The sequence below is a fragment of the Tachysurus vachellii genome, chromosome 11, assembly GCF_030014155.1.
Source record: "Tachysurus vachellii isolate PV-2020 chromosome 11, HZAU_Pvac_v1, whole genome shotgun sequence".
NCBI lineage: Eukaryota > Metazoa > Chordata > Actinopteri > Siluriformes > Bagridae > Tachysurus > Tachysurus vachellii.
Window position 1 is genome coordinate 18,976,781 of NC_083470.1, and position 20,845 is coordinate 18,997,625.

At 35.5% G+C, this 20,845-nt stretch overlaps 3 protein-coding genes and 1 non-coding gene across 4 annotated transcripts; all 4 read left to right on the forward strand.

Moving 5' to 3' along the window:
• The first annotated feature begins 459 nt into the window (after positions 1-459).
• parapinopsina (parapinopsin a) lies at positions 460-3,938 on the forward strand. Its single transcript, XM_060881090.1, has 4 exons — positions 460-799; positions 1,121-1,449; positions 1,815-2,057; positions 3,816-3,938. The coding sequence occupies exons 1-4, from the start codon at positions 460-462 to the stop codon at positions 3,936-3,938; spliced, it is 1,035 nt and encodes a 344-aa protein (XP_060737073.1).
• Positions 3,939-6,110: 2,172 nt separating this feature from the next.
• On the forward strand, positions 6,111-9,275 carry LOC132853770 (ATP-sensitive inward rectifier potassium channel 1-like). Its single transcript, XM_060881713.1, has 2 exons — positions 6,111-6,137; positions 8,096-9,275. The coding sequence occupies exon 2, from the start codon at positions 8,118-8,120 to the stop codon at positions 9,237-9,239; it is 1,122 nt and encodes a 373-aa protein (XP_060737696.1). The 5' UTR covers positions 6,111-6,137; positions 8,096-8,117; the 3' UTR covers positions 9,240-9,275.
• A 4,704-nt stretch (positions 9,276-13,979) lies between these two features.
• On the forward strand, positions 13,980-14,051 carry trnaq-uug (transfer RNA glutamine (anticodon UUG)). Its single transcript has one exon. It is a non-coding gene; the product is annotated as a tRNA-Gln (tRNA).
• A 1,052-nt stretch (positions 14,052-15,103) lies between these two features.
• selenok (selenoprotein K) lies at positions 15,104-16,857 on the forward strand. Its single transcript, XM_060881273.1, has 4 exons — positions 15,104-15,225; positions 16,236-16,326; positions 16,426-16,503; positions 16,764-16,857. Exons 1-4 carry the CDS (start codon positions 15,207-15,209, stop codon positions 16,855-16,857), a joined length of 282 nt encoding a protein of 93 aa, XP_060737256.1. The 5' UTR covers positions 15,104-15,206.
• The last annotated feature ends 3,988 nt before the right edge of the window (positions 16,858-20,845 follow it).

The window sequence follows — 20,845 nt, forward strand, 5'->3', positions numbered from 1 at the left end:
AAACATTTAAACAAAATTTAAACAAAAATTTACATTTTTGAAAAAAAAGATGTATAAAGATGTATAAACATTTTATCCTTGAAAGGAGTTTTAACTTCTTTCTCTTAAGATAGGTGGAATGCAAAAGTCTAAAAATAACTGCAATCCGGCTTTTTTCTTTTCTAATTAATTTTTTCCATAGCGAATGATAAAGCAATTAAGAAGAGTGCAGTCATAGATCTGGCAAAGAATAAGCTTATAGAATAATTCCATGGACAATCCGGATCTAAGGATTTTCTCTGCTTATGTCACGTATGCTTAAAAGCCATTTTTAGTGGAAGGGTTCTCCATAAAAACCAAGGATGGATCCCATATGTTTTTGTCAGAGCAAGCGTATAGAGCCACTGGATGGGAAACCCTGATCTCCTGAACTACTAGATATTTCTTGAGCTTCTATTCTGTAAATCAAAAAGGGAAAAAATGGCATCCATTAATCTATCCAACTTTTCAGAAGCTGAGACATTGCATCACGGCTCTGTAAATGATCACATCATGCCAAGAATAGGCTACACCATCTTGGCAATTCTTATGGCTTTGTCATCCAGTGTTGGCATCATCTTGAATGTGGTGGTAATAATTGTGACAGTTAGGTACAAACAACTGCGTCAGCCACTGAACTATGCTCTGGTTAATCTAGCAGTGGCTGATCTTGGTTGCGCTGTGTTTGGGGGGCTAGTCACGGCAGTCACCAATGCCATGGGCTACTTCAGTCTTGGCAGGATAGGATGTGTTTTGGAAGGCTATGCTGTTGCCCTCTTTGGTAAGTCTCTCCTGTAAAGCTCTCTTGTTCTCCTAAGTTCTATATTTGAAATCCTGTGCCAATATTTTTGACAAAGTGCAAACATCTAAAGCCATGGATTACATTAAGTCTGTGTAAAATCTAGCCAATGTAAGCAAATAGTTTTTACACACTATACCCTGACTGTTTGTTTTTCATAAATTACAGTGGTATCCTGATGACATCATTAACATAAGATAGCTTTCTGACTTGTATTGATAATACCAACACCATGTGATGAATTGAAGACTAATGCTCTTAATGTAATTTAAATGATTTATATTTATATTCTACCTCTGCCAGGTATTGCTGGTTTGTGCTCAGTTGCAGTTATTGCTGTTGACCGCTACATGGTGGTATGCAGACCACTGGGCGCAGTGATGTTCCAAACCAAACATGCCCTGGCAGGTGTAGTCTTTTCCTGGGTATGGTCTTTCATTTGGAACACACCACCACTGTTCGGATGGGGCAGTTACCAACTGGAGGGTGTGATGACCTCCTGCGCCCCCAACTGGTACAGCAGAGACCCAATCAATGTCTCATACATCCTGTGCTACTTCATGCTTTGCTTTGCTTTGCCATTTGCCACCATTATCTTCTCTTACACACGTCTCCTTTATACCTTACGACAGGTAGGTAAAATTTTCAACTGATGTAAGACAGTTCTTTAACAGCCAAAGAAATATGACTTGTTTGAATGAGTTTCAAAACAGAGTAGCTAAACAAAGACCTACATTTTTCTTCAACAAATTGGTGAAAATCTATATTCAGAAACATTGCTTCTAGTTTCTAATGATACAGAATGATTTAAATTTCATTACAATACAATCTGCTTAAAAACAGATCAGATTGTTTGGACCTTGGCCAATTTTTATTTACATTTGTTTATTGTTTAAATATAGGAATATTAAGCACAAATGAAGAAGGTAAATTACTGGCTCCTAATGGATTTGTTAAATGTATCTAATTTCCTTGTATTTTTCTTGTTCTGTCCAAGGTGACTAAGCTGCAAATGGCAGAAAGTGGAAGCACAGCCAAGGCTGAGGTTCAAGTGGCCCGTATGGTGGTCGTCATGGTCCTGGCCTTTTTGCTTACATGGTTGCCTTATGCAGCTCTGGCCCTTACTGTGATCTTTAACTCCAACATCTACATCAACCCAGTAATTGCCACCATACCCACATACCTGACCAAGAGCAGCACTGTCTTCAACCCCATCATTTATATATTTATGAACAGACAGGTGAGTAAAAACAAGCTTGCAATTTTAATTCACATGAGACATTTTTGAAGATACATGTTTGTACAGTATATGACGTATTTGTCATAGAAGTTATACTCAAACAAGACTTATCTTTATCTTGAAAGAGGAAAACACTGTAGCAACCAATAAAATTAAAACATCTAAACAAGAACCGACTTAACTAACTAACTTAAGAGAAGAAAGCATTCATTTTAAATGTTGTCAGTAAAATTTTAATAGCAGAATTTGAAAATAGAGTATACTAAATTGACCATATTAAGATGTTGGGTTGAGTAACATCCTGTAATGAAATTCTTATAGCAATAACAACAATAACACAGTTTAATAAAGCGTCAACATTTTCCAAATTAGTAACTTTTCTAAAATTCAGTATAAACAGATCTAATAAGTAATAACCAATCTTTAAAAAAAATCTAACAAAGAAATATTAGTTGAATTTACCTAGAATTAGTCTGTTTTCACTTGCGGTGATATATTTTCTTTTTGCTGAAAAACGGATACTGAATTTAATAGCAATTATATATAAAGAAATAAATTATATATACAGTCTGTATGGTATATTTTATATATCACACCCATATGCTGGTCATCCCAAAACCTGTTGTTGGAAGCACTCAATCAAAATGTGTAATGTCTTTGTAGTACTTTTTATTAGTTTATCTATCTATCATCTATCATTATAATCTATCATTTACTGAAAATAAGACACCCAAACATGTTCCAGCATTGTCTGTTTAAAAAAACGAGGTACACAAAAAAACATGGTTTTAAGAGCTTGGAGATGGAAGTGTACTCGAGTCGCTTGTACTGAGCCCTGACCTCAACCCCCTCAACAATTTTGGGATTTGTGCTTGATCTCACTAATGCTCCTTTTACTGGTAAAGCCCCATGTAGACACACTAAGTAATGTATATAAATACATAATATAATATATATAATATAATGTTATATATATATATATATATATATATATATATATATATATATATATATATATATATATATATATATATATATATATATAATTTATATATATAATTTATATACATAACTTATAGCATATGTTACTCTTCTTAATATTAATGTAGATAATTTTCCTAGTTAGCCACTAATGTTTTTCATTTCACTTAGTTTCATCAACAAGCAGAGACAAGCTAGAAGACAACCTGATCAATTACAATGAATTAATATTCATTTCTTGCCTTTTTTTTGGGGGGGTGGGGGGTAGGTATGAACACTTCAGCATTGCCTATTCCTCGTGATCTTCAGCCTTTAGTTATATCAATTACCTAATTTAATAATGCAAATTGCAGCTTTAAATCTTTTCTCACCACAAGAGGCTGCTGTATAACTTCCTGATACATAAACCTCTTTTATTTGTTATATCTAACCCATTTCTGCTCTCTGAGATGCCCCCAAGTGTTTGTTTATAAGCCTATAAAATTTGATGTTATCATTAATCACTATGTAAGGTTATCAACAGGGGAAAATGATGTCACACTGAAAGCCAACAGTGTGCTGATTAATTCTATATCTGACAGCCATAAAAAAAATCATTTGTTTATACTATTTGAAGATTATTTTCAATAGTCGTTTTCCATTTTCCTGAAATATCAGTGTACTGCATTGATCATAATTCACTTTGAATATTTGCAATATATGAACTCAACTAAATCCAGAGTAATAGGCACTGATTAATAAGATTCTGCTTCTTTTCTTCATGTCACTCTCTTGCAGTTCAGGGACTATGCTTTGCCATTTCTCTTCTGTGGAAAAAACCCTTGGGCATCAGAAGAAGACTCAGATGTCAATACACTAACTACTACAGTCAGCAAAAGCAGCTCAGTGTCACCATTATAACCATTACTATGTAAAAAAAAAAAAAAAAAAAAAAAATTTAACAGTTATGTAAAATATTCAATTACTTTACTTTTGGAGTGTGTGTGTTTTTGTGTAAGTTTTTGTGAAGGTTTTCGTGATTTGACATTGTAATTTACTTCTGGAATGTATTTTTGCTAAGAAATTTAGTTTCCAGACATTATTATATTATTATTTTAAATAAATAGTATAAACTAAATGTGTTATTTTAGTTTTAAATTCCATTGATCAGGACAAATAAAGCATGGTTATCATCCTCCTACTTTGGAAGTCCATTTCCATTTTTTGCTCTGTTGCTTTTTACATAAATGAATTAAAAGTGTTGAAACAGAGAAGCAAAATCTGCTCATGTAAGGATTAAATCATGGAGACATTTACGGCATTTGGCAGACACTCTTATGCAGAGCAACTTACATTTTATCTCACGTTTATACAACTGAGCAATGGAGGGTTAAGGGCCTTTCTCAGGGGCCCAGCTGTGGCAGCTTGGTGGACCGGGGACTCAAAATCACCACCTTCAAATTGGTAGTCCAAGACCGAACCAATAACTACCACATCACGCCTTCACATCCATTTACTCAACATCCTATTACTCAGTTTATTTCTTAATAATTTGTTTCAATAAATTATTTAGGTGGCTGTTCCAAGAAAAAAAACATTCATTGCAGCCATGGAAATGTTTTTATGCGTCTGTTAACAGCTACAGGTGCTAAGAAGGCCTTGAGGGCTTTATTAAGAGTTTTCAGTTCTAGACTCTGGTTAACATTTAAGCAGCTAGAGCCTTTACAGTACGTGTGTTGCTTGAGAAATTTTATTCAAATGTTCTAGAACCTTCATTGAAGCAAATTTTATGAACTATAATTCCACAGTTGTATCAGGAATGCCTATTTACAGTATAAGGTTCGTTTGTTTCAAATCTCCTAAATTATATTTAGTGATCTGTGTTCTTGTTGTGACATAATTAGATACACAAAAATGTAAAGTGCTTTTTGTATCTCGTTCTGGGCATTCACTGGAACATGGAATTTTGCAAGCCCTGAAGCCATTCAAGGTAAAAGTATGGATTTCCATGCAGTAAAGCAGCAGAGCATTAACTTGGTAAAACCTTTAACACATTTTATATTAGCTATTTAAATCCATGTCAACTAGAGCATGAAATATTCAGTTTATTAATTTAGTTAAATTTATATATTTATTTAGCAAGTTATCTATTTCTGGTATATAGTATCTCGGTTTTGTTGTGTGAACATCTAAATTTAAGGAACACTTTGAATTAACAATGCGTTCATTTAATGTGTTCCTTAATAATGTGTTCATTTAAAGTCTAATATTATACAAAAGTACAAGATTAATATTAGATATATATTTAAATGTGTTTGTATTTATCCCCAAGCCTGAGGTGTCCGAGGCTTGTCCCATTCTCTTTGAAAATTTATTACAGAATCATAAGCCTATAACAATTGCATTTATAGATACGGTGAAAAATAATTTGCTCCAGTTCACTTTCCAAAAAGCAATTTTTACTAGATGCAAAGTGAAATATATTAAGACTACACTATTTTACCTTACAATCACCAGGGGATTTTATGTATTTACTGAGGTATTTGGTGAAAACATTTTAGACAGAATTATATAGTGTATGTAGTTTAATATATAACATACCCCAAAAATACAGTATATAGATTTTATAGATCAACAAATGTGAAAATGATACATGATATGTGAAAACATAACTGGCAATAAAGCTCTTTCTGATTCTGATTCTGAAATCTGGGGTGTGTACTAATATGAAACGTGTCTATACAAATAAATGAATGATTTAATTCCCACACAATTTACATACATGCTTTATTTATTTACTGTACTATAGTACAATACTGTTATGTTCTGTACTATAGTACACATGACTAAGTTAAAATACACAACTATGTGAGATGACTGTAAAATAATAAGTACACAGAAAAAAATAATGTTATATACCGTATAATACTAATGTAGTAGTAGCAGAAGTAGTGTAACTTTGTTTTATTGCCCTCTAGGTAGCCCTGTAATATCATTTGTTGTTGTGGTAAAATATGCCCAACCCTTTAGTTGCACAGGATTTTTTGCAGGTAAATATTAAACACAAGTCATTAAGGAGCCATACAAAGCCAAGTCACACTCCAAGAGGGAGATCAGTAGGTATGATATTGCCATTTTCAATTTACACATTTTAATTATGCATTATGTTTTGCAATTTTTTTATTAGAAGGAGTGAGTAAGAGAGCGACTAGGGGTAAGTGCAAAATTTTGTAACTGCTTACCACAATCATTTCCTACGATACTTGAATCATTTTTTTTCATCAACTACTTTACTGTCTACACACATATATGTATGTGCTTATTATTATTGCTAGTAAACAACTTCACATTATGTTTTTATTTTTAAATTTATATGTTTTTCCTCTCTAATTTATTTATGAGTAACAACGAGTAAAGAGAATTAATGACTGAATTGTTGTGACTTTTTGACTTGAGTACTGTTGATACTGTTGATCAATGTTGAGTACTTATTAATTTGTGAAAGTTTCTGTTAGTCCCCACAACATTTGGTGTGCTTTAAGTAGTTTAGTTTACTCACAGCTTTCTACTGAGTAATAGTAGACTCTTGCTATCAATTGTAATCAATAACATAGGATCACTTTTCTATACATAGAGCTTCATGACAGATGCATAAATTGCAATCTCCTTCATAGTGATAATCAATTTTATTGAATGGATAAATACTGAATTCTTGAGATGTGTGTTAGTATATAAACGGGAAAACATCTCAATTCGTAGCTTGATTATATAGTTGGACCATTACAATTATTGCAGCTATTTGCATAAATTTGCCGATTTATGTATCTAAACATGAATGTAAAAGAATAAGTTATTTTTTCTCACTATAATGATTGAAGAAATTGTACTATATGTTTATTTCAGAAGTTTTGGCCAAACAGTTGGTTTATTACATGCAAAAGTAAACCTAACCAATTTAATTTGTATTCTGGTCCTTGCTGTTAATTTGACAGTGATTCACAAGTATCAGAACGTTGTTAAAGCAGAGAAGTGTGCTTACATTTACAGCATTTGGTAGACAGCCTTATCTGGACCAACTTACCTTTTATATCTCATTTTCTATACAATTGAGGGCCTTGCTCAGAGGCCCAGCAGTGGCTTTGGTGGACCAGGAACTTAAACACACAACCATTAGTCCAACACCTTAACCACTAAACTACCATATCAAGCTTACACATTCAGATTACAGCTGAAAACGTTATGTAGAAAATTATGCAAACTTTAGCCAACAGAACAGAACAGAACTCACTCTGACTATTTCAGCACCAATTCAACAACCAACACTGAAACTAACATGAGTGACATCAGGTGATGAGACTGATGTGGATAATACTATGTTTAACATGTAATATAATGTTTGTGTCTTAATTCATTTAAATGTCTTTAGTCTTTCGTTTAAAGTACTCTATAATTACATCTATAAATAGGAGATACTTAATTCTTGTGTCTTGTAGTCAAAATGGAATCTTTAACTTCAAATTTGTCTTACATTGATTTCAATATAGGGGCACGGTGGCTTAGTAGTTAGCACGTTCGCCTCACACCTCCAGGGTTGGGGGATCGATTCCCGCCTCCGCCTTGTGTGTGTAGAGGTTGCATGTTGCCTCGGGGGTTTCCTCCGGGTACTCCGGTTTCCTCCCCCGGTCCAAAGACATGCATAGTAGGTTGATTGGCATCTCTGGAAAATTGTCCGTAGTGTGTGAGTGAATTAGAGTGTGTGTGTGCCCTGCGATGGATTGGCACTCCGTCCAGGGTGTATCCTGCCTTGATGCCCGATGACGCCTGAGATGGGCACAGGCTCCCTGTGACCCGAGAGAAGTTTGGATAAGCGGTAGAAGATGAATGAATGAATGATTTCAATATTAAATCTTTATGCAAACACAGCTCTATGGTTAAGCTATTTAATTCCATATTAATTAATGCTACATGAAGATCCTTGCTTTAAATAAAAGAAAATATTTTTATTGGTATTACTGATGTCAAATTAAAAATGCAACATTTAGTTCTGCCTTAAAAATGTTCTTTATCCTTTTACTTAGATTGAGTTTCTGTGCTTGAAAAATGGCACGCTCCTTGCATCAGTTCTTCAGAGACTATCTAGCAAACTGGCGCTTTCACAAAAATCGTCTGGTAGCCAAGGACGGACACTGCAACATCGAATATGGCAACGTGGGATACAGCAGTCGTTTTGCGTATATGCAGGATCTCTGGACCACCTTTGTGGAGATCCGTTGGCGTTACATTATTTTCTTATTTGTGGCCTCCTTCACTCTAAGCTGGTTCATTTTTGGACTTATTTGGTACTGGATTGGTCTTGTTAATGGTGATATTTGGTGGCAAAATCCACCTCCAGACCATAAGCCATGCGTATTTAATGTTTTTGGCCTCACATCTGCCTTTCTCTACTCACTGGAAACACAGGCGACTATTGGTTATGGTCTGCGAGTACTCAGTCCATACTGCCCTGGTGCTGTCGCAGTAATTGTCATCCAGTCTATCATTGGTATACTTATTAACTGCTTCTGGTGTGGACTGGTTATGGCAAAAATCGCTTTACCCAAGAAAAGAGCTAAGACCATTACCTTCAGTAAAATTGCAGTCATTTGTCCCAAAAATGCTGCCCTCTGTTTGCAGATAAGAGTAGCCAACTTGCGTAAGACCTTAATGATTGGAAGTCAGCTATATGGCAAGCTGCTTAGGACAACAGTCACTCCAGAAGGAGAGACCATCATTCTGGACCAGGTCAATATTGATTTTATGATCGATGCTGGAAAAGACAACCTCTTCTTTATTTGTCCGTTGACTTTGTATCATGTAATTGACAAGGATAGTCCATTTTTTAAGATGACTTCGAACACAGTGCTTCAACAGGAGTTTGAGTTGGTGGTGTTTCTGGACGGCACAGATGAATCCACCAGCTCCGCCTGCCAAGTAAGAACGTCTTACATCCCTCAGGAAATTAGGTGGGGATACAAGTTCCTCCCTATCATCTCCCGCAGTAAAGAAGGAAAATATCGTGTGGACTTTTCCAATTTTGAGAGAGTGGAAGCAGTTCCAACAGCACACTGTGCTCACTGCTTCTACAATGGCCCATGCGATCATCACAGTCCTAGAAATGGCATTGATAACCAGGGTTTTGAAGTGATTGAAATAATTGATCAAAACCGTGCCAAAGAAATGTAAGCTGTACAGCAGGGTTCAAATGGCTTACTTGCTCTCTCGAATATGATTTACAGCAAAAAAATAACAATAAAATTGAAAAAAAAAATGCATAACAAATAAGCATTAATAACATTAAGCATAACCTGAATATATCCCTTAGGTTTCTGTTTTCAACTGATAAAGAAATCAAGATTATAAAAGCATCAAATGAAACTTAATGACAATGTTTAATCCATTATCTATGATTAATTCAGATTTATATATATATATATATAAAGTTAAACATAGCTAGTTTTTACTGGTGGGTCTTACAAGTGTGTGTGTGTATCTTTTTTATGTTGCTGTTACCTTTTTGTCTTGTCAGAGTCACAAAGCTCTTTATATCACTATATGAGTTTTGGAAACTTGTGTTTTAATTTCTTTAACCTGGAATGAATCACTAAGGAAAGATTGTTTGTTAGATCAGTGATTTTTACCGCAAAAATGTCTTTTCCTGAGTGTATTTTCAAGTGGTACCTTATATTATCTATTTATAATTACATAACTTTGACTAAAATAATATTATGTCAGCCAGTTAAAAAATAGTTGTTAATTCAGCCATGGCTGAATCCCTAATATCATTTCCTGACAGCAATAAATTCAATATACATTAAAAAAAATTGGCAAGTACAATCTAGCGTTCTATAAATTTTTACTCTATATGCACACCCATGTCCTATTATTCGGGTGGGTGAAAAGTGTACCGACTTGACTTCTAAGTCTCTACTGCACAGACTCTTCTTTTGGTGAGATGTTGACACTTATTTCAACCCCAAAATGGCTTTGAAAATGCACAGTGAGAATGAATGGCATCATGATGTCCACTCATATATACTGTACAGTCTTTAGGTTCTTTCCATTATAGAGGGCTTGAATGACTGAAATAACTGCCTCGCATCATTGCCGAGTAGGCAGACTTTACAACAAGAACTTTGTTGATTTGAAATCACTGTTCCTAGGTAGCTAATAGTCTACTGTTAACCTGTGATCAGTACAAACCTGGTACAGCACTGGTTTTCTTATTAATCAGCTAGGATCATATCTGAACTAGCAACTAGTTATCTATCCAATGTCAGGTTTTTGAAATCATGACTAGCATTTCTCTAGCTAGTTATTATGTATATGTTATATGCATTTCTTCTATATTTTTGTCTTGTGACTTGAACAGCTTGAATAAAAATTCATAAGAAAAGCTCGAGCTAATTAAAAGATTTTATTTGATTTGAATTTATTTATCCAGGCTCAAATATCTAAGTGTTGAGAAATACACCTTGTTTGGGTTACTGTCTGTGTGGATGTTAAAATATTCACCCTTTGTTTGTGTGACTTCTTTTGGGTTCTCCAGTTTCCTTCCATTAGTCCTCTGCCTTGTTCCTTGTGATATAATACATCTATCTGTCTGTTCTGTATGCTGTTTTGATTGTTAATACTATGCCTCTGTCTACTTATTTCTGTGTAGTAAATTGTCTGTAAAGATGGACTTGATTTATAATGGTTAATGGTACACTCCAAACATAGGGACTACATAATGATTTTAGATTTTAGATATACAAAAAAGATGTATTGCCCTGCGATGGGTTGGCACTCCGTCCAGGGTGTATCCTGCCTCGATGCCCGATGACGCCTGAGATAGGCACAGGCTCCCCGTGACCCGAGGTAGTTCGGATAAGTGGTAGAAAATGAATGAATGAAAAAATATGTATATATATTTTTGATTGTTTTTTGTTTGTTTGTTTGTTTAATCTAATGATGAAAATTTATGTCCAAAACTGCTAAATCTGTAAACCTGTAAAATTCCAACAATGGCTCAACAATTTTATTTTATTATTTACTTATATTATTTAATTTTATTTATATGTTCTGTTCTGTAATATCAATATATTTGTAAAGTGTAACAATTAAAAAACATAATCATTGCCTTAAGTATTTATGATTTGACTTGCACGTTTTTATTTTAATACTAGAACTTAAGAGCCCAAACTAACTAATAACAAAAAAAACTAAATAATATGTAAAGGTTGTTAAATGGTAAATGGCTTTGTTTAAGAATAAATAAATAAATAAATAAAATCAAAAACAAGATTGTTGTTTTTATTTTAATCTTCAGCTTAATAAAATTAATAACTCCTGTTTATTCATGCAATCAGCCAATCATGTGGCAGCAGCACAATGCATAAAACCATGCAGAGACAGGTCACAAGCTTCAGTTAATGATCACATCAACATCAGTGACTTTGACTGTTACATGGTTGTTGATGTCAGATGGACTGGTTCAGAAACCGCTGAACTTCTGCAATTTTCATGCACAACATTCACTTGGCCAATATGCCAAACTCAAATTCTGACCCAGACCATATTAACATATTTGTAAGCACTAGAAGGGCCATAATCTAAATCTATTTAATGTATTATTACCAATCATATTGATTAACACAGATAAACAAGTCAGGAAATGGCAAAGAAAAATACTAGCACAAACAAAATGTAATAAAATACACTAAAAAACTAACAAACAATATTCAGCTATTCACTTTTTTTATTTTCTGACCTTCCTAGGATAAAATTTATTTTTATTTTTCCATGATTAGGTTATGAAAGATTTAATAATTTAAAATCAAGTTAATGTGATTTTTGCTTAGTCATGATGTAAACGTGTCTGTCCTTTGGTCACGCGTGATGTTTTTGCGATTGTTTATTTATTTTTTTTTTGCATTTTAGCCTTGAGATAAACATTACCTACTGTAAATGGTCTTGAGTGTGTCCTTTGTACATAATTCTTAGTCTTTGTTCTCACAATACTCTCTAATTATACCCAGGCTCTAAGTCTCTTGATTCTTCAGGCATCTAACTTTCGATCAAACTCATCCAGATCAATTCCATACATTAAAACTGGTACCATCACAGATATAAACAACCCTTTTTGGTCTGAGTCAGAATTAGACAATGCTCTTTTTTTCTAATAGACAAACATAAGCTGTTTTTTTGTTTTGGCTGCACACAGCAGATTATACCTCCAATAATTCTGTTTTCTTCTGAAATGTTTATTAACCTAAGGGTATATTTAAGCAATTTCTGAGAGACACCTGAAACAAACTGCTTATTAGTCAGACATTTTTACTTTTTAAGGTCACATGTATTATATATTTATTGAACTACAGCTGGATATATCTCCAGAATGTTTTTAACTGAATTATTATTATTATTATTATTATTATTATTATTATTATTATTATTTCTCGTTTGGATGCATTTGCTATTTATGTATATGATAGAATGAGATTTTTTCCCTGTTCATTTAGAAGTGCCTTCTACACAAATACATTTAAATGAATTACTTCTTCATAAATAAAGAAAGAAAGAGACAAAGAAAGAATTTTTTTAAAAGTCTAAACATGAAAAAATATTTAAGCAATGTAGGTGAGGAGAAATATTTTACATTTATTGAGAACTCATACTAAATAAGTTGAACAGCTTACACATGTGTCCGATTTAAATCCACCTGTGCCGTTTGTATACATATCTCTGACTTTGGGAGGTCTGACAGCTATAATGGTAGATCAGATCAGTTCTGCTGTCATGAAGATCAAGGAACTGCCTGTGAAGCTTTGAGATGGGGAAAAAAAATCTGCAAAGCCTTGGATCTTCTTGGGACAACTGTGAAATCCATTAATGGATAGAAGCCTTTATTTGTCACATATACATTACATCACTGTGAAATTCTTTCTTCACTTTGGAGTTGGGGTCAGAACACAGTGGCCGCTGCCAAGAGCCTTAAATGCTTGAGCCATCAGTGATAGGAATAGGAAATAGGAGATGTGTGAAATAGGAGAACTTGTGCAGACCTCAACCATATCATCAGCTCTTCACTGATCCCTACTTTGTTGGAAAGGGGTCAGAAAAGGCCTCTTCTGAAAGATGCCATGATAGAAAATACTGAAAAAAAGATTTTGTCTTCTCATAAAACTAAAGATGATTCCAAATGGCTCTGGGCATAATACAGTCAAGTACAGTTCAACAGCCAGGTCACAACATTCCTGTGAGCAAGCATGTTGGTGGTAGCATCATGCTCTGAGGATACTTTTCATTAGGAAGAACTGGAAATCTTGTTGCCATCACAGGAGCCAAATAAAAGCATAGCCAGGCATTGGCATTCAGGGCAAGATTAGTGAAAGTATTGGACCAGCAAGGCCCTTTTTTTGTTTGTTTGTTTTTGCTATACTGTACACTGATGCCATTTGGGTTTGAGATGAAAGATGAATACGAAACAACAGATCAACTTCTGGTATTACTTCTAGATGTGTTAAACAGCATAGAATGTGGCACCTCACTAACATTTCCACTTTTTTTAATCAGACTGTTGAAATCTTACTGCTGATGAGTGGTTTAACCAAAATGAGAAGCATTTCACCTCCTGAAGAAGAGAATGAAAGGAGAAACCACACAGAAACAAACAAAATGAAGCAGCAGTAGAAGCCAGGAAAGCAATAGAAAAGGATGATCTTATTGCAAGCAAGAAATATGCAACTAAATATTAAGTGCTATTTGCTTCTATTTATTTTAAGACTCTTTTCTTATACTTTTGTTCACCTTACTTAAAAGATGGTAGTATGTCACCAAAGGTGTTTTAAGAAGTTTAATTGATTCACAATTTAAGATTTCATATCGCATACACTTATGTAATAGTGTTAACATGTAGTAAAATATGCGGTCGCTTTCCATGAAGGTTCCATGGTGTAATGGTTAGCACTCTGGACTTTGAATCCAGCGATCCGAGTTCAAATCTCGGTGGAACCTACAAGCGCTTCTTTATGGGGCAAAGCACGTTGGGAATTACAATTAATATCACAGATTGAAATTTATGTAATGGTCAGGACTCATGTCTCACAGTAATTCAGCAAAAAGCCTCAGTCACATGAATAAATAGCGCCTTTAAAACCTTATTTCACCCTCTGTATAATATAAGTGCTCGACTGTAGTCATTTTTATCATAATATTAATGTAACGTGACCTCAAGCAGACACGTCTTTGAGGGAAGTTGTAGCTTGGTGGTTAAGCTGTTGGACTACACCTTGGAAGGTTGTGGGTTCAAGTCGCTGGGAGTTCTTATTATTTTCTCAATTAGTCTAACAGTCTCGCATGAAAGGCTTGTAGACCCATTCATTAAAAGACTTGCAGTCAATTATCTTATTACTGAGTATTTTGCTAATGTGGTAGGCTTAGTTTTATAATTTTATATATACATTTCTGTTGTTATATACAAAAAAAGTTACATAATATTTAAAAAAAATATTTTTTTGAGGCATTTTTGATAGGATTTGTTAGGGAAAAAATATTCCTTCACAGAGAGATTTTCTGATAGTGTATTCTTCTTGGTTTTTATGTTCTTTGATCAAATTTGAGTTCGAGGATGAGGATATAATAGTATAGAGCTAATCGTGTAATGAGCAAAGTTTATTCACAGAACGCCTTGTAATCAGGGAATTAGCGCGCTTTAGGCGCCATCTACAGGCGAGAGGTTGTAACTACATGACATTGTAACTTCTATTAACAACCTGTTATATGTCAAGTAGTAAGTAATCATTTTTATTTTTTTTCAAGTACTAATGCAATATATTCGTGATCATACGTCATCTTTTTTCAAGTAATAACAATGTATTTTCATATCCTACATAACGTGATAATTTATCATTAAAATTAAATACTGGTAGATTTTTTTCATCACTTTAACATCACTTTAATTAAAAAGTAGCATTTTGATTTTTTTTTTGTAAGTAACATTATAATATCGAAGAAATGACCAAAATATATTACGGATAAGGCCGCTTTACGCTGACTCATTTCCGGAAAAACGCACCAATCAACGAGCAGTCCGCGCTCCAAAGTGTGACGCAATACCGGAAGCGGAACTAAATAATCAACAAAAAAAAACAACAACATAGTGGCAGTAAGATGGTGTACGTGTCAAACGGTGAGTACAAAACTCTACAGCCTCAACGACTGAACGAAGTGGTTTTTAACTACGTTGATGTTTTTGTTTTGATCACTTAACAATATGAGTGTTCGATAAACGGACTTTCACAGAGATGTTAATGTTAGCGCGCTGGCAACCCGCTCGACATGTTCAGTATATTAGGCCTGTAGATCACACCCAGGTTAGATGGCACTTTAATACTCTCACGAAGGTGGCAAAGTTCATTTAATGATAGTTTCGTGGCGCATCGATACAATGGTCTATACAGTGGCTAGCTAAAGTGTGACTAGCCAAAAGAAAATACAGTTTTAACAGAGATCTAATAACGTGGTTATAGGTTTCCTAATGTGATTGGAGAAATCGCTGATCCAAATGCTGATATTTATTGTATTGTAGTGCATCACACGTTGTCTTTGTTCAATACATACTATTGCACTTTTAGCAATATTTTCTTCAACTGAGACTGTTGCTATGCTACGGACTGTGTTGTCATGGCAACACGCAGCACACGCTCTTTCTGCCTGTGGATTCTGTGGGAGCTTAAAGGAAATATTTAAGCCATATTGTATTTATGCGGGTCATTTAGAGGGTTTTGTTTTTGTAAACTTATTTTAGGTAAGTTTGTCTTGCCTTTACTCGTGATCTTGTTTTTATTATAACCTGTAAGGTAATAGATCTGTGTGCGTTTTTTTTTGTTGTTGTTTTTGTATTACTGAGACTCTGTATGTTAATCGCTTCAAAGTTGACAGTAGAAGCTGAATAATTAATGCAAATAATTAAATCAAACCCCTATTAACAAAAATGTGAAATTTGCTGTGCCTGACGTACATAGTCATTCAACACAAGTGGTGTCTTAATGCTGATCCTTTGGGCTACCGATCAGAATGGGTGCCACTGTCGGGTCTTTGAGAAAGCCCCTTAATCCTAAATTGCAGATGACTCCAATTGACCAAGGTATGATGTCTAAATTACAGATGATTGTTACATGCCTTCATTTTTGTTTTTAGGTCAAGTCCTGGACAGTAGGACACGGTCGCCATGGAGATTGTCTTTCCTTAGCGATCTCTTTTGGGGTGTAGTGGAATTCATCTGCTTGTTGTATGTGATACTCTGATTACAGATTGATTCATAAATTGATTCCATTTACATGGGTGTTATAAATATTCAAAACTATTGTACACATCTGCTACTCTCTAGCTTTCAGACCCTCGTCAAGCCAGATCTGTCAAAAGATGGGAATCAAAGTTCGTTGTCACGCTACAGTGATGGAAGAGGGTAAGTCCCAGTGGGGCAGAAACCAAAAAAGATCACTCTTAAATAGTTAAAAAGTAATTTCAGTTTCATGTAACTCCTAACTGCAGCTGGTTTCAATTACGTGAACCGAGAGCAGCTGATTAAAATAGAAAAGATTCTTATTAGTCTTTAGATCGCTTTCTAGCTCGCCTTTATACATTCAACATCCCTTGGCATTATATTTGTTAAATTAATTCAGATATGCATTGTTCATCTTTGTGTGATCGGTTTATTTACTTCAGTCCTCCAGGTTTTCCTGGGCGGAGGCGTTTGGGCAGGATAAATCATGGTGGAGGCCCAAGTCCTCCTCCAATGGGGGGTGGATGAGGAAGGTAAAGAAGAGTCTAATGTGTAGTGTTAGATTTCATTTTCTTGTCAGATTCTGCATTTATGGTTTTTATATCTTCTGCAGGTAAATGCCTGCACTTTGTTGCAGGCATAGAAGGGTGTGCTGTGTCGATTCATGACCGAGAACTGCTCATGTAAGCTCTCCAACACAGAGAGCTGAACCAGTCATGGTCTCTTAGATGAACATACACAAACACGCTGCACCCTTCATCATCATGCTGCTTCTGCATCACAGATTTTTGATGCTTCTCTGGGAATTCCTACTCTTAGGGGCCAGAGTGGTTGAACTCAGCAGCAATGCTTTTTCTTTTTTTTCATTTTCTTCTCTTTTCCCCCTTTTTCTTTTTTTTTTTAAATACAGTTACTTGCTTAAGAACATGGTCAAAAGTTTATGATTTTCAGCGTTATCATTTAAAGTAATAAAGTTGTCATTTGGAACATTGGATTGTTTGTGTCTTTTATGTGTCTATGAGTGGAGGGGAACGATATATCTTTATGTAAGTAGATTAAAAATGTAGAAATCCAAATTTATGGTCTTATTTCATTTTTGATAAAATTATCAAGAATTATTGGTACATCACTTTTAAAGTCACAAAGCAACTGTAAATTTATCCTTAAAGAGCAATCCAATGGTGAAAGGTTGGCAACAGAAGAATGTTTTATATGGTGCCATCAGTTATTAATATTAATTACTGTTTTTTTTTTTTTTTTTAAAAATATATCCTATATCATCCTCCAAAATAAAATAATACTTCAAAATAATATCTTTTGAATTCCAGTGAGGGGGGCATGGTGGCTTAGTGGTTAGCACGTTCGCCTCACACCTCCAGGGTCAGGGTTCGATTCCCGCCTCCACCTTGTGTGTGTGGAGTTTGCATGTTCTCCCTGTGCCTCGGGGGTTTCCTCCGGGTACTCCGGTTTCCTCCCCCAGTCCAAAGACATGCATGGTAGGTTAATTGGCATCTCTGGAAAATTGTCTGTAGTGTGTGATTGCGTGAGTGAATGAGAGTGTGTGTGCCCTGCGATGGGTTGGCACTCCGTCCAGGGTGTATCCTGCCTTGATGCCCGATGACGCCTGAGATGGCCGTTTTTTATGTGTGTATATACTTTTTTTTAATTGATAAATATTTTGTATTAAATCAAAAATGTGTGAAAATAAATTCTAAAAACTATATACACATTTTGGGGGGGCACGGTGGCTTAGTGGTTAGCACGTTCGCCTCACACCTCCAGGGTCAGGGTTCGATTCCCACCTCCACCTTGTGTGTGTGGAGTTTGCATGTTCTCCCCGTGCCTCGGGGGTTTCCTCCGGGTACTCCGGTTTCCTCCCCCGGTCCAAAGACATGCATGGTAGGTTGATTGGCATCTCTGGAAAATTGTCCCTAGTGTGTGATTGCGTGAGTGAATGAGAGTGTGTGTGCCCTGCGATGGGTTGGCACTCCATCCAGGGTGTATCCTGCCTTGATGCCCGATGACGCCTGAGATAGGCACAGGCTCCCCGTGACCCGAGATAGTTCAGATAAGCGGTAGAAGATGAATGAATGAATATACACATTTTGCATAAAAATAAAGCCAAACAAACATCTAACATTTCTGCAACATGTCACACACACACACACACATACACAAAAATCAAGGTTATCATGGATCATTTCTAGTTACAGTTTTTCTCAACTGTTTTCAGTCATTTCTCACAACAGAACTGCATTTCTCAAAACTACTCGTTCCACCGTCAGATCCTGTTGTCAGTTTTTCACATCATATCAGCAATGTCTTCTTGTTTTCATCAAATTGCAATTGCTTTTGGACAACATGCAAGTGGTTCTGTACATCTGTCAGCTGCTTTTGACAATTCTTGTTGCTTTTGTCCTGCTGTGCAAAATAACTTGTCCTGGTTCTCAGCTGAAATGTCACAACCACCAAACCAATTAGTCTTTTTCTAATTTGATATTTTGTACTATCAAAATGAGTGAACATGTTCTCAGAATTGTATGTCTGTACAGATTTCTACAAATTGTGAGAACTGTGTCATCAATAATTCAATCATTTTGTAGAGAGAACAGGTATGTCATGTACTGTATAGTACAGTAATACTGTAGACTTACTGTTACATATACTGTAACACACCTTAGGTTATCCATGCATACAGTATTCTTAGTTATTTACTGTATGAATCAAAATCCAGTGATCCTTATAATTTACAATATATTTTCTCATGTAGGACTGCAAGACAACCTCGTAGGGGTGGCAGAGGGCCCCTTTTCACACCTCAGCAGGAGGAAGCTATTTGCAACATGGTTATGTCTAACAATGCCATAAGACTAAGGGAGATACAAAATGCTATTGTTGAAGATGACGGTATCTTTGAAAATATACAATCTGCGAGCATTTCAACTATAGACAGGGTCTTGAAAAGACATGTAATCACCATGAAGCAGCGAGTGAAAGAGCTATGACTCCAGTTTGTACAGGTATGTTGTATACCCACTGTACTGTAAGAGTAACTTCTACACTTTTGATATTGGTGGAACTTCATAGATCTTTACATTTGATGTAGCTGTAAACAATGAAGACAAATGCTGTAATTTATGCACAGTGTTTTTTCTGGTATATAACGCATAATGGAAATGGAATCAAGAGAACCACCTCACAACTTCATATACTTGGATGAGGCTGGCTTCAACCTGGCCAAAGGCAGAAGGCATGGTAGAAATCTAATCGGCCAGAGAGCTACTGTTGATGTCCCAGGCCAACGTGGAGGAAACATCACTATGTGTGCTGCTGTTTCAGACCAAGGTGTGCTAGCTCATATTCCTGTTATGGGACCGTACAACACACAGCATCTCCTTACATTCTTAGACAATCTCTGTAGAAATGTCATTCCTGAAGATGAGAGGGACCTCGATCGAGATGATCTACCAAAGTATGTAGTAATTTGGGACAATGTCAGTTTCCATCACTCTGACAACATCAGGCAGCGGTTTGTCTACCACCGCAGGATACTGATTGAATTCCTTCCACCCTACCTGAACCCAATTGAAGAGTTTTTCTCGGCTTGGAGGTGGAAGGTTTATGATCATCAGCCACATACGTGGATGACACTGCTGGCTGCCACGGATGCAGCATGTGAGGACATCTCAGCAGATGCATGCAGAGGCTGGATTAGGCAGTCAAGAAGATTCTTTCCACCGTGCATAGCAAGGGAAAATATATGTTGTGATGTGGATGAGAATCTGTGGCCCAACACACAGGACCGACATGACGCATAGGAAAACTGCCACGTAATTTCACCTTTACCTTCTGTTGTACATGTATAGTTTTTCCCACTTTGTCTTTTTCAGGTTTCCATTTGTCAGTAAATAGCCTATGTGTAGTTTCCTTTGTTGTCTGTGTGTAAGTACCACTATTGACAGTATAGTAAAAATGTGAATACAGACTGATCTTTTGTTTCGATTCTTCTATTTACTGTTACGTTGGTCGATGTTGATTGGTTAGATGAGGTTAGATGGAATCAATCAGAAAAATGATCTATTCATACCATGTAAATAACTGTAACACCTGGTTGATGCACAATAGTTTGCAAGAGTAACTTCTTTTTTTACCGGAGGGACACAGCAAATTATGACACACACCAGTACGGTAATTTAGTGGTTTCTAGTCATCAAAACCTGACTTGAGTATAATTTAATAACTATTTAAATTTAAATAACTGTGTATGATGTTCTACTGACAACATGACTAATAATTTTGCCTGTCACGTTCACATTGTTGAAAAAATAACATGGGATTCTGCTGCCTCTGACACAATGTTGATGAAAAAACACGCTTTTGCACGATAGACAAAGCATTTTGAGCAGGTGACACGTATTTTCCGGTTATCCACTATGTTGTGCAGTTTGTACATGTTGTTTTTAAAAATGCACTTGGAGATCTGCAAACGTCAATTCTGATCTGAGAAATGACTGAAAGCAGTTGA

Excerpts from the sequence above, each read along its gene's own strand:
- parapinopsina (XM_060881090.1), top strand. The coding sequence starts at position 460 with ATGGCATCCATTAATCTATCCAACTTTTCAGAAGCTGAGACATTGCAT. Across the intron at positions 800-1,120 it reads CTATGCTGTTGCCCTCTTTG|GTATTGCTGGTTTGTGCTCA; the intron begins GTAAGTCTCTCC and ends TACCTCTGCCAG. Across the intron at positions 2,058-3,815 it reads ATATATTTATGAACAGACAG|TTCAGGGACTATGCTTTGCC; the intron begins GTGAGTAAAAAC and ends ACTCTCTTGCAG.
- LOC132853770 (XM_060881713.1), top strand. The coding sequence starts at position 8,118 with ATGGCACGCTCCTTGCATCAGTTCTTCAGAGACTATCTAGCAAACTGG.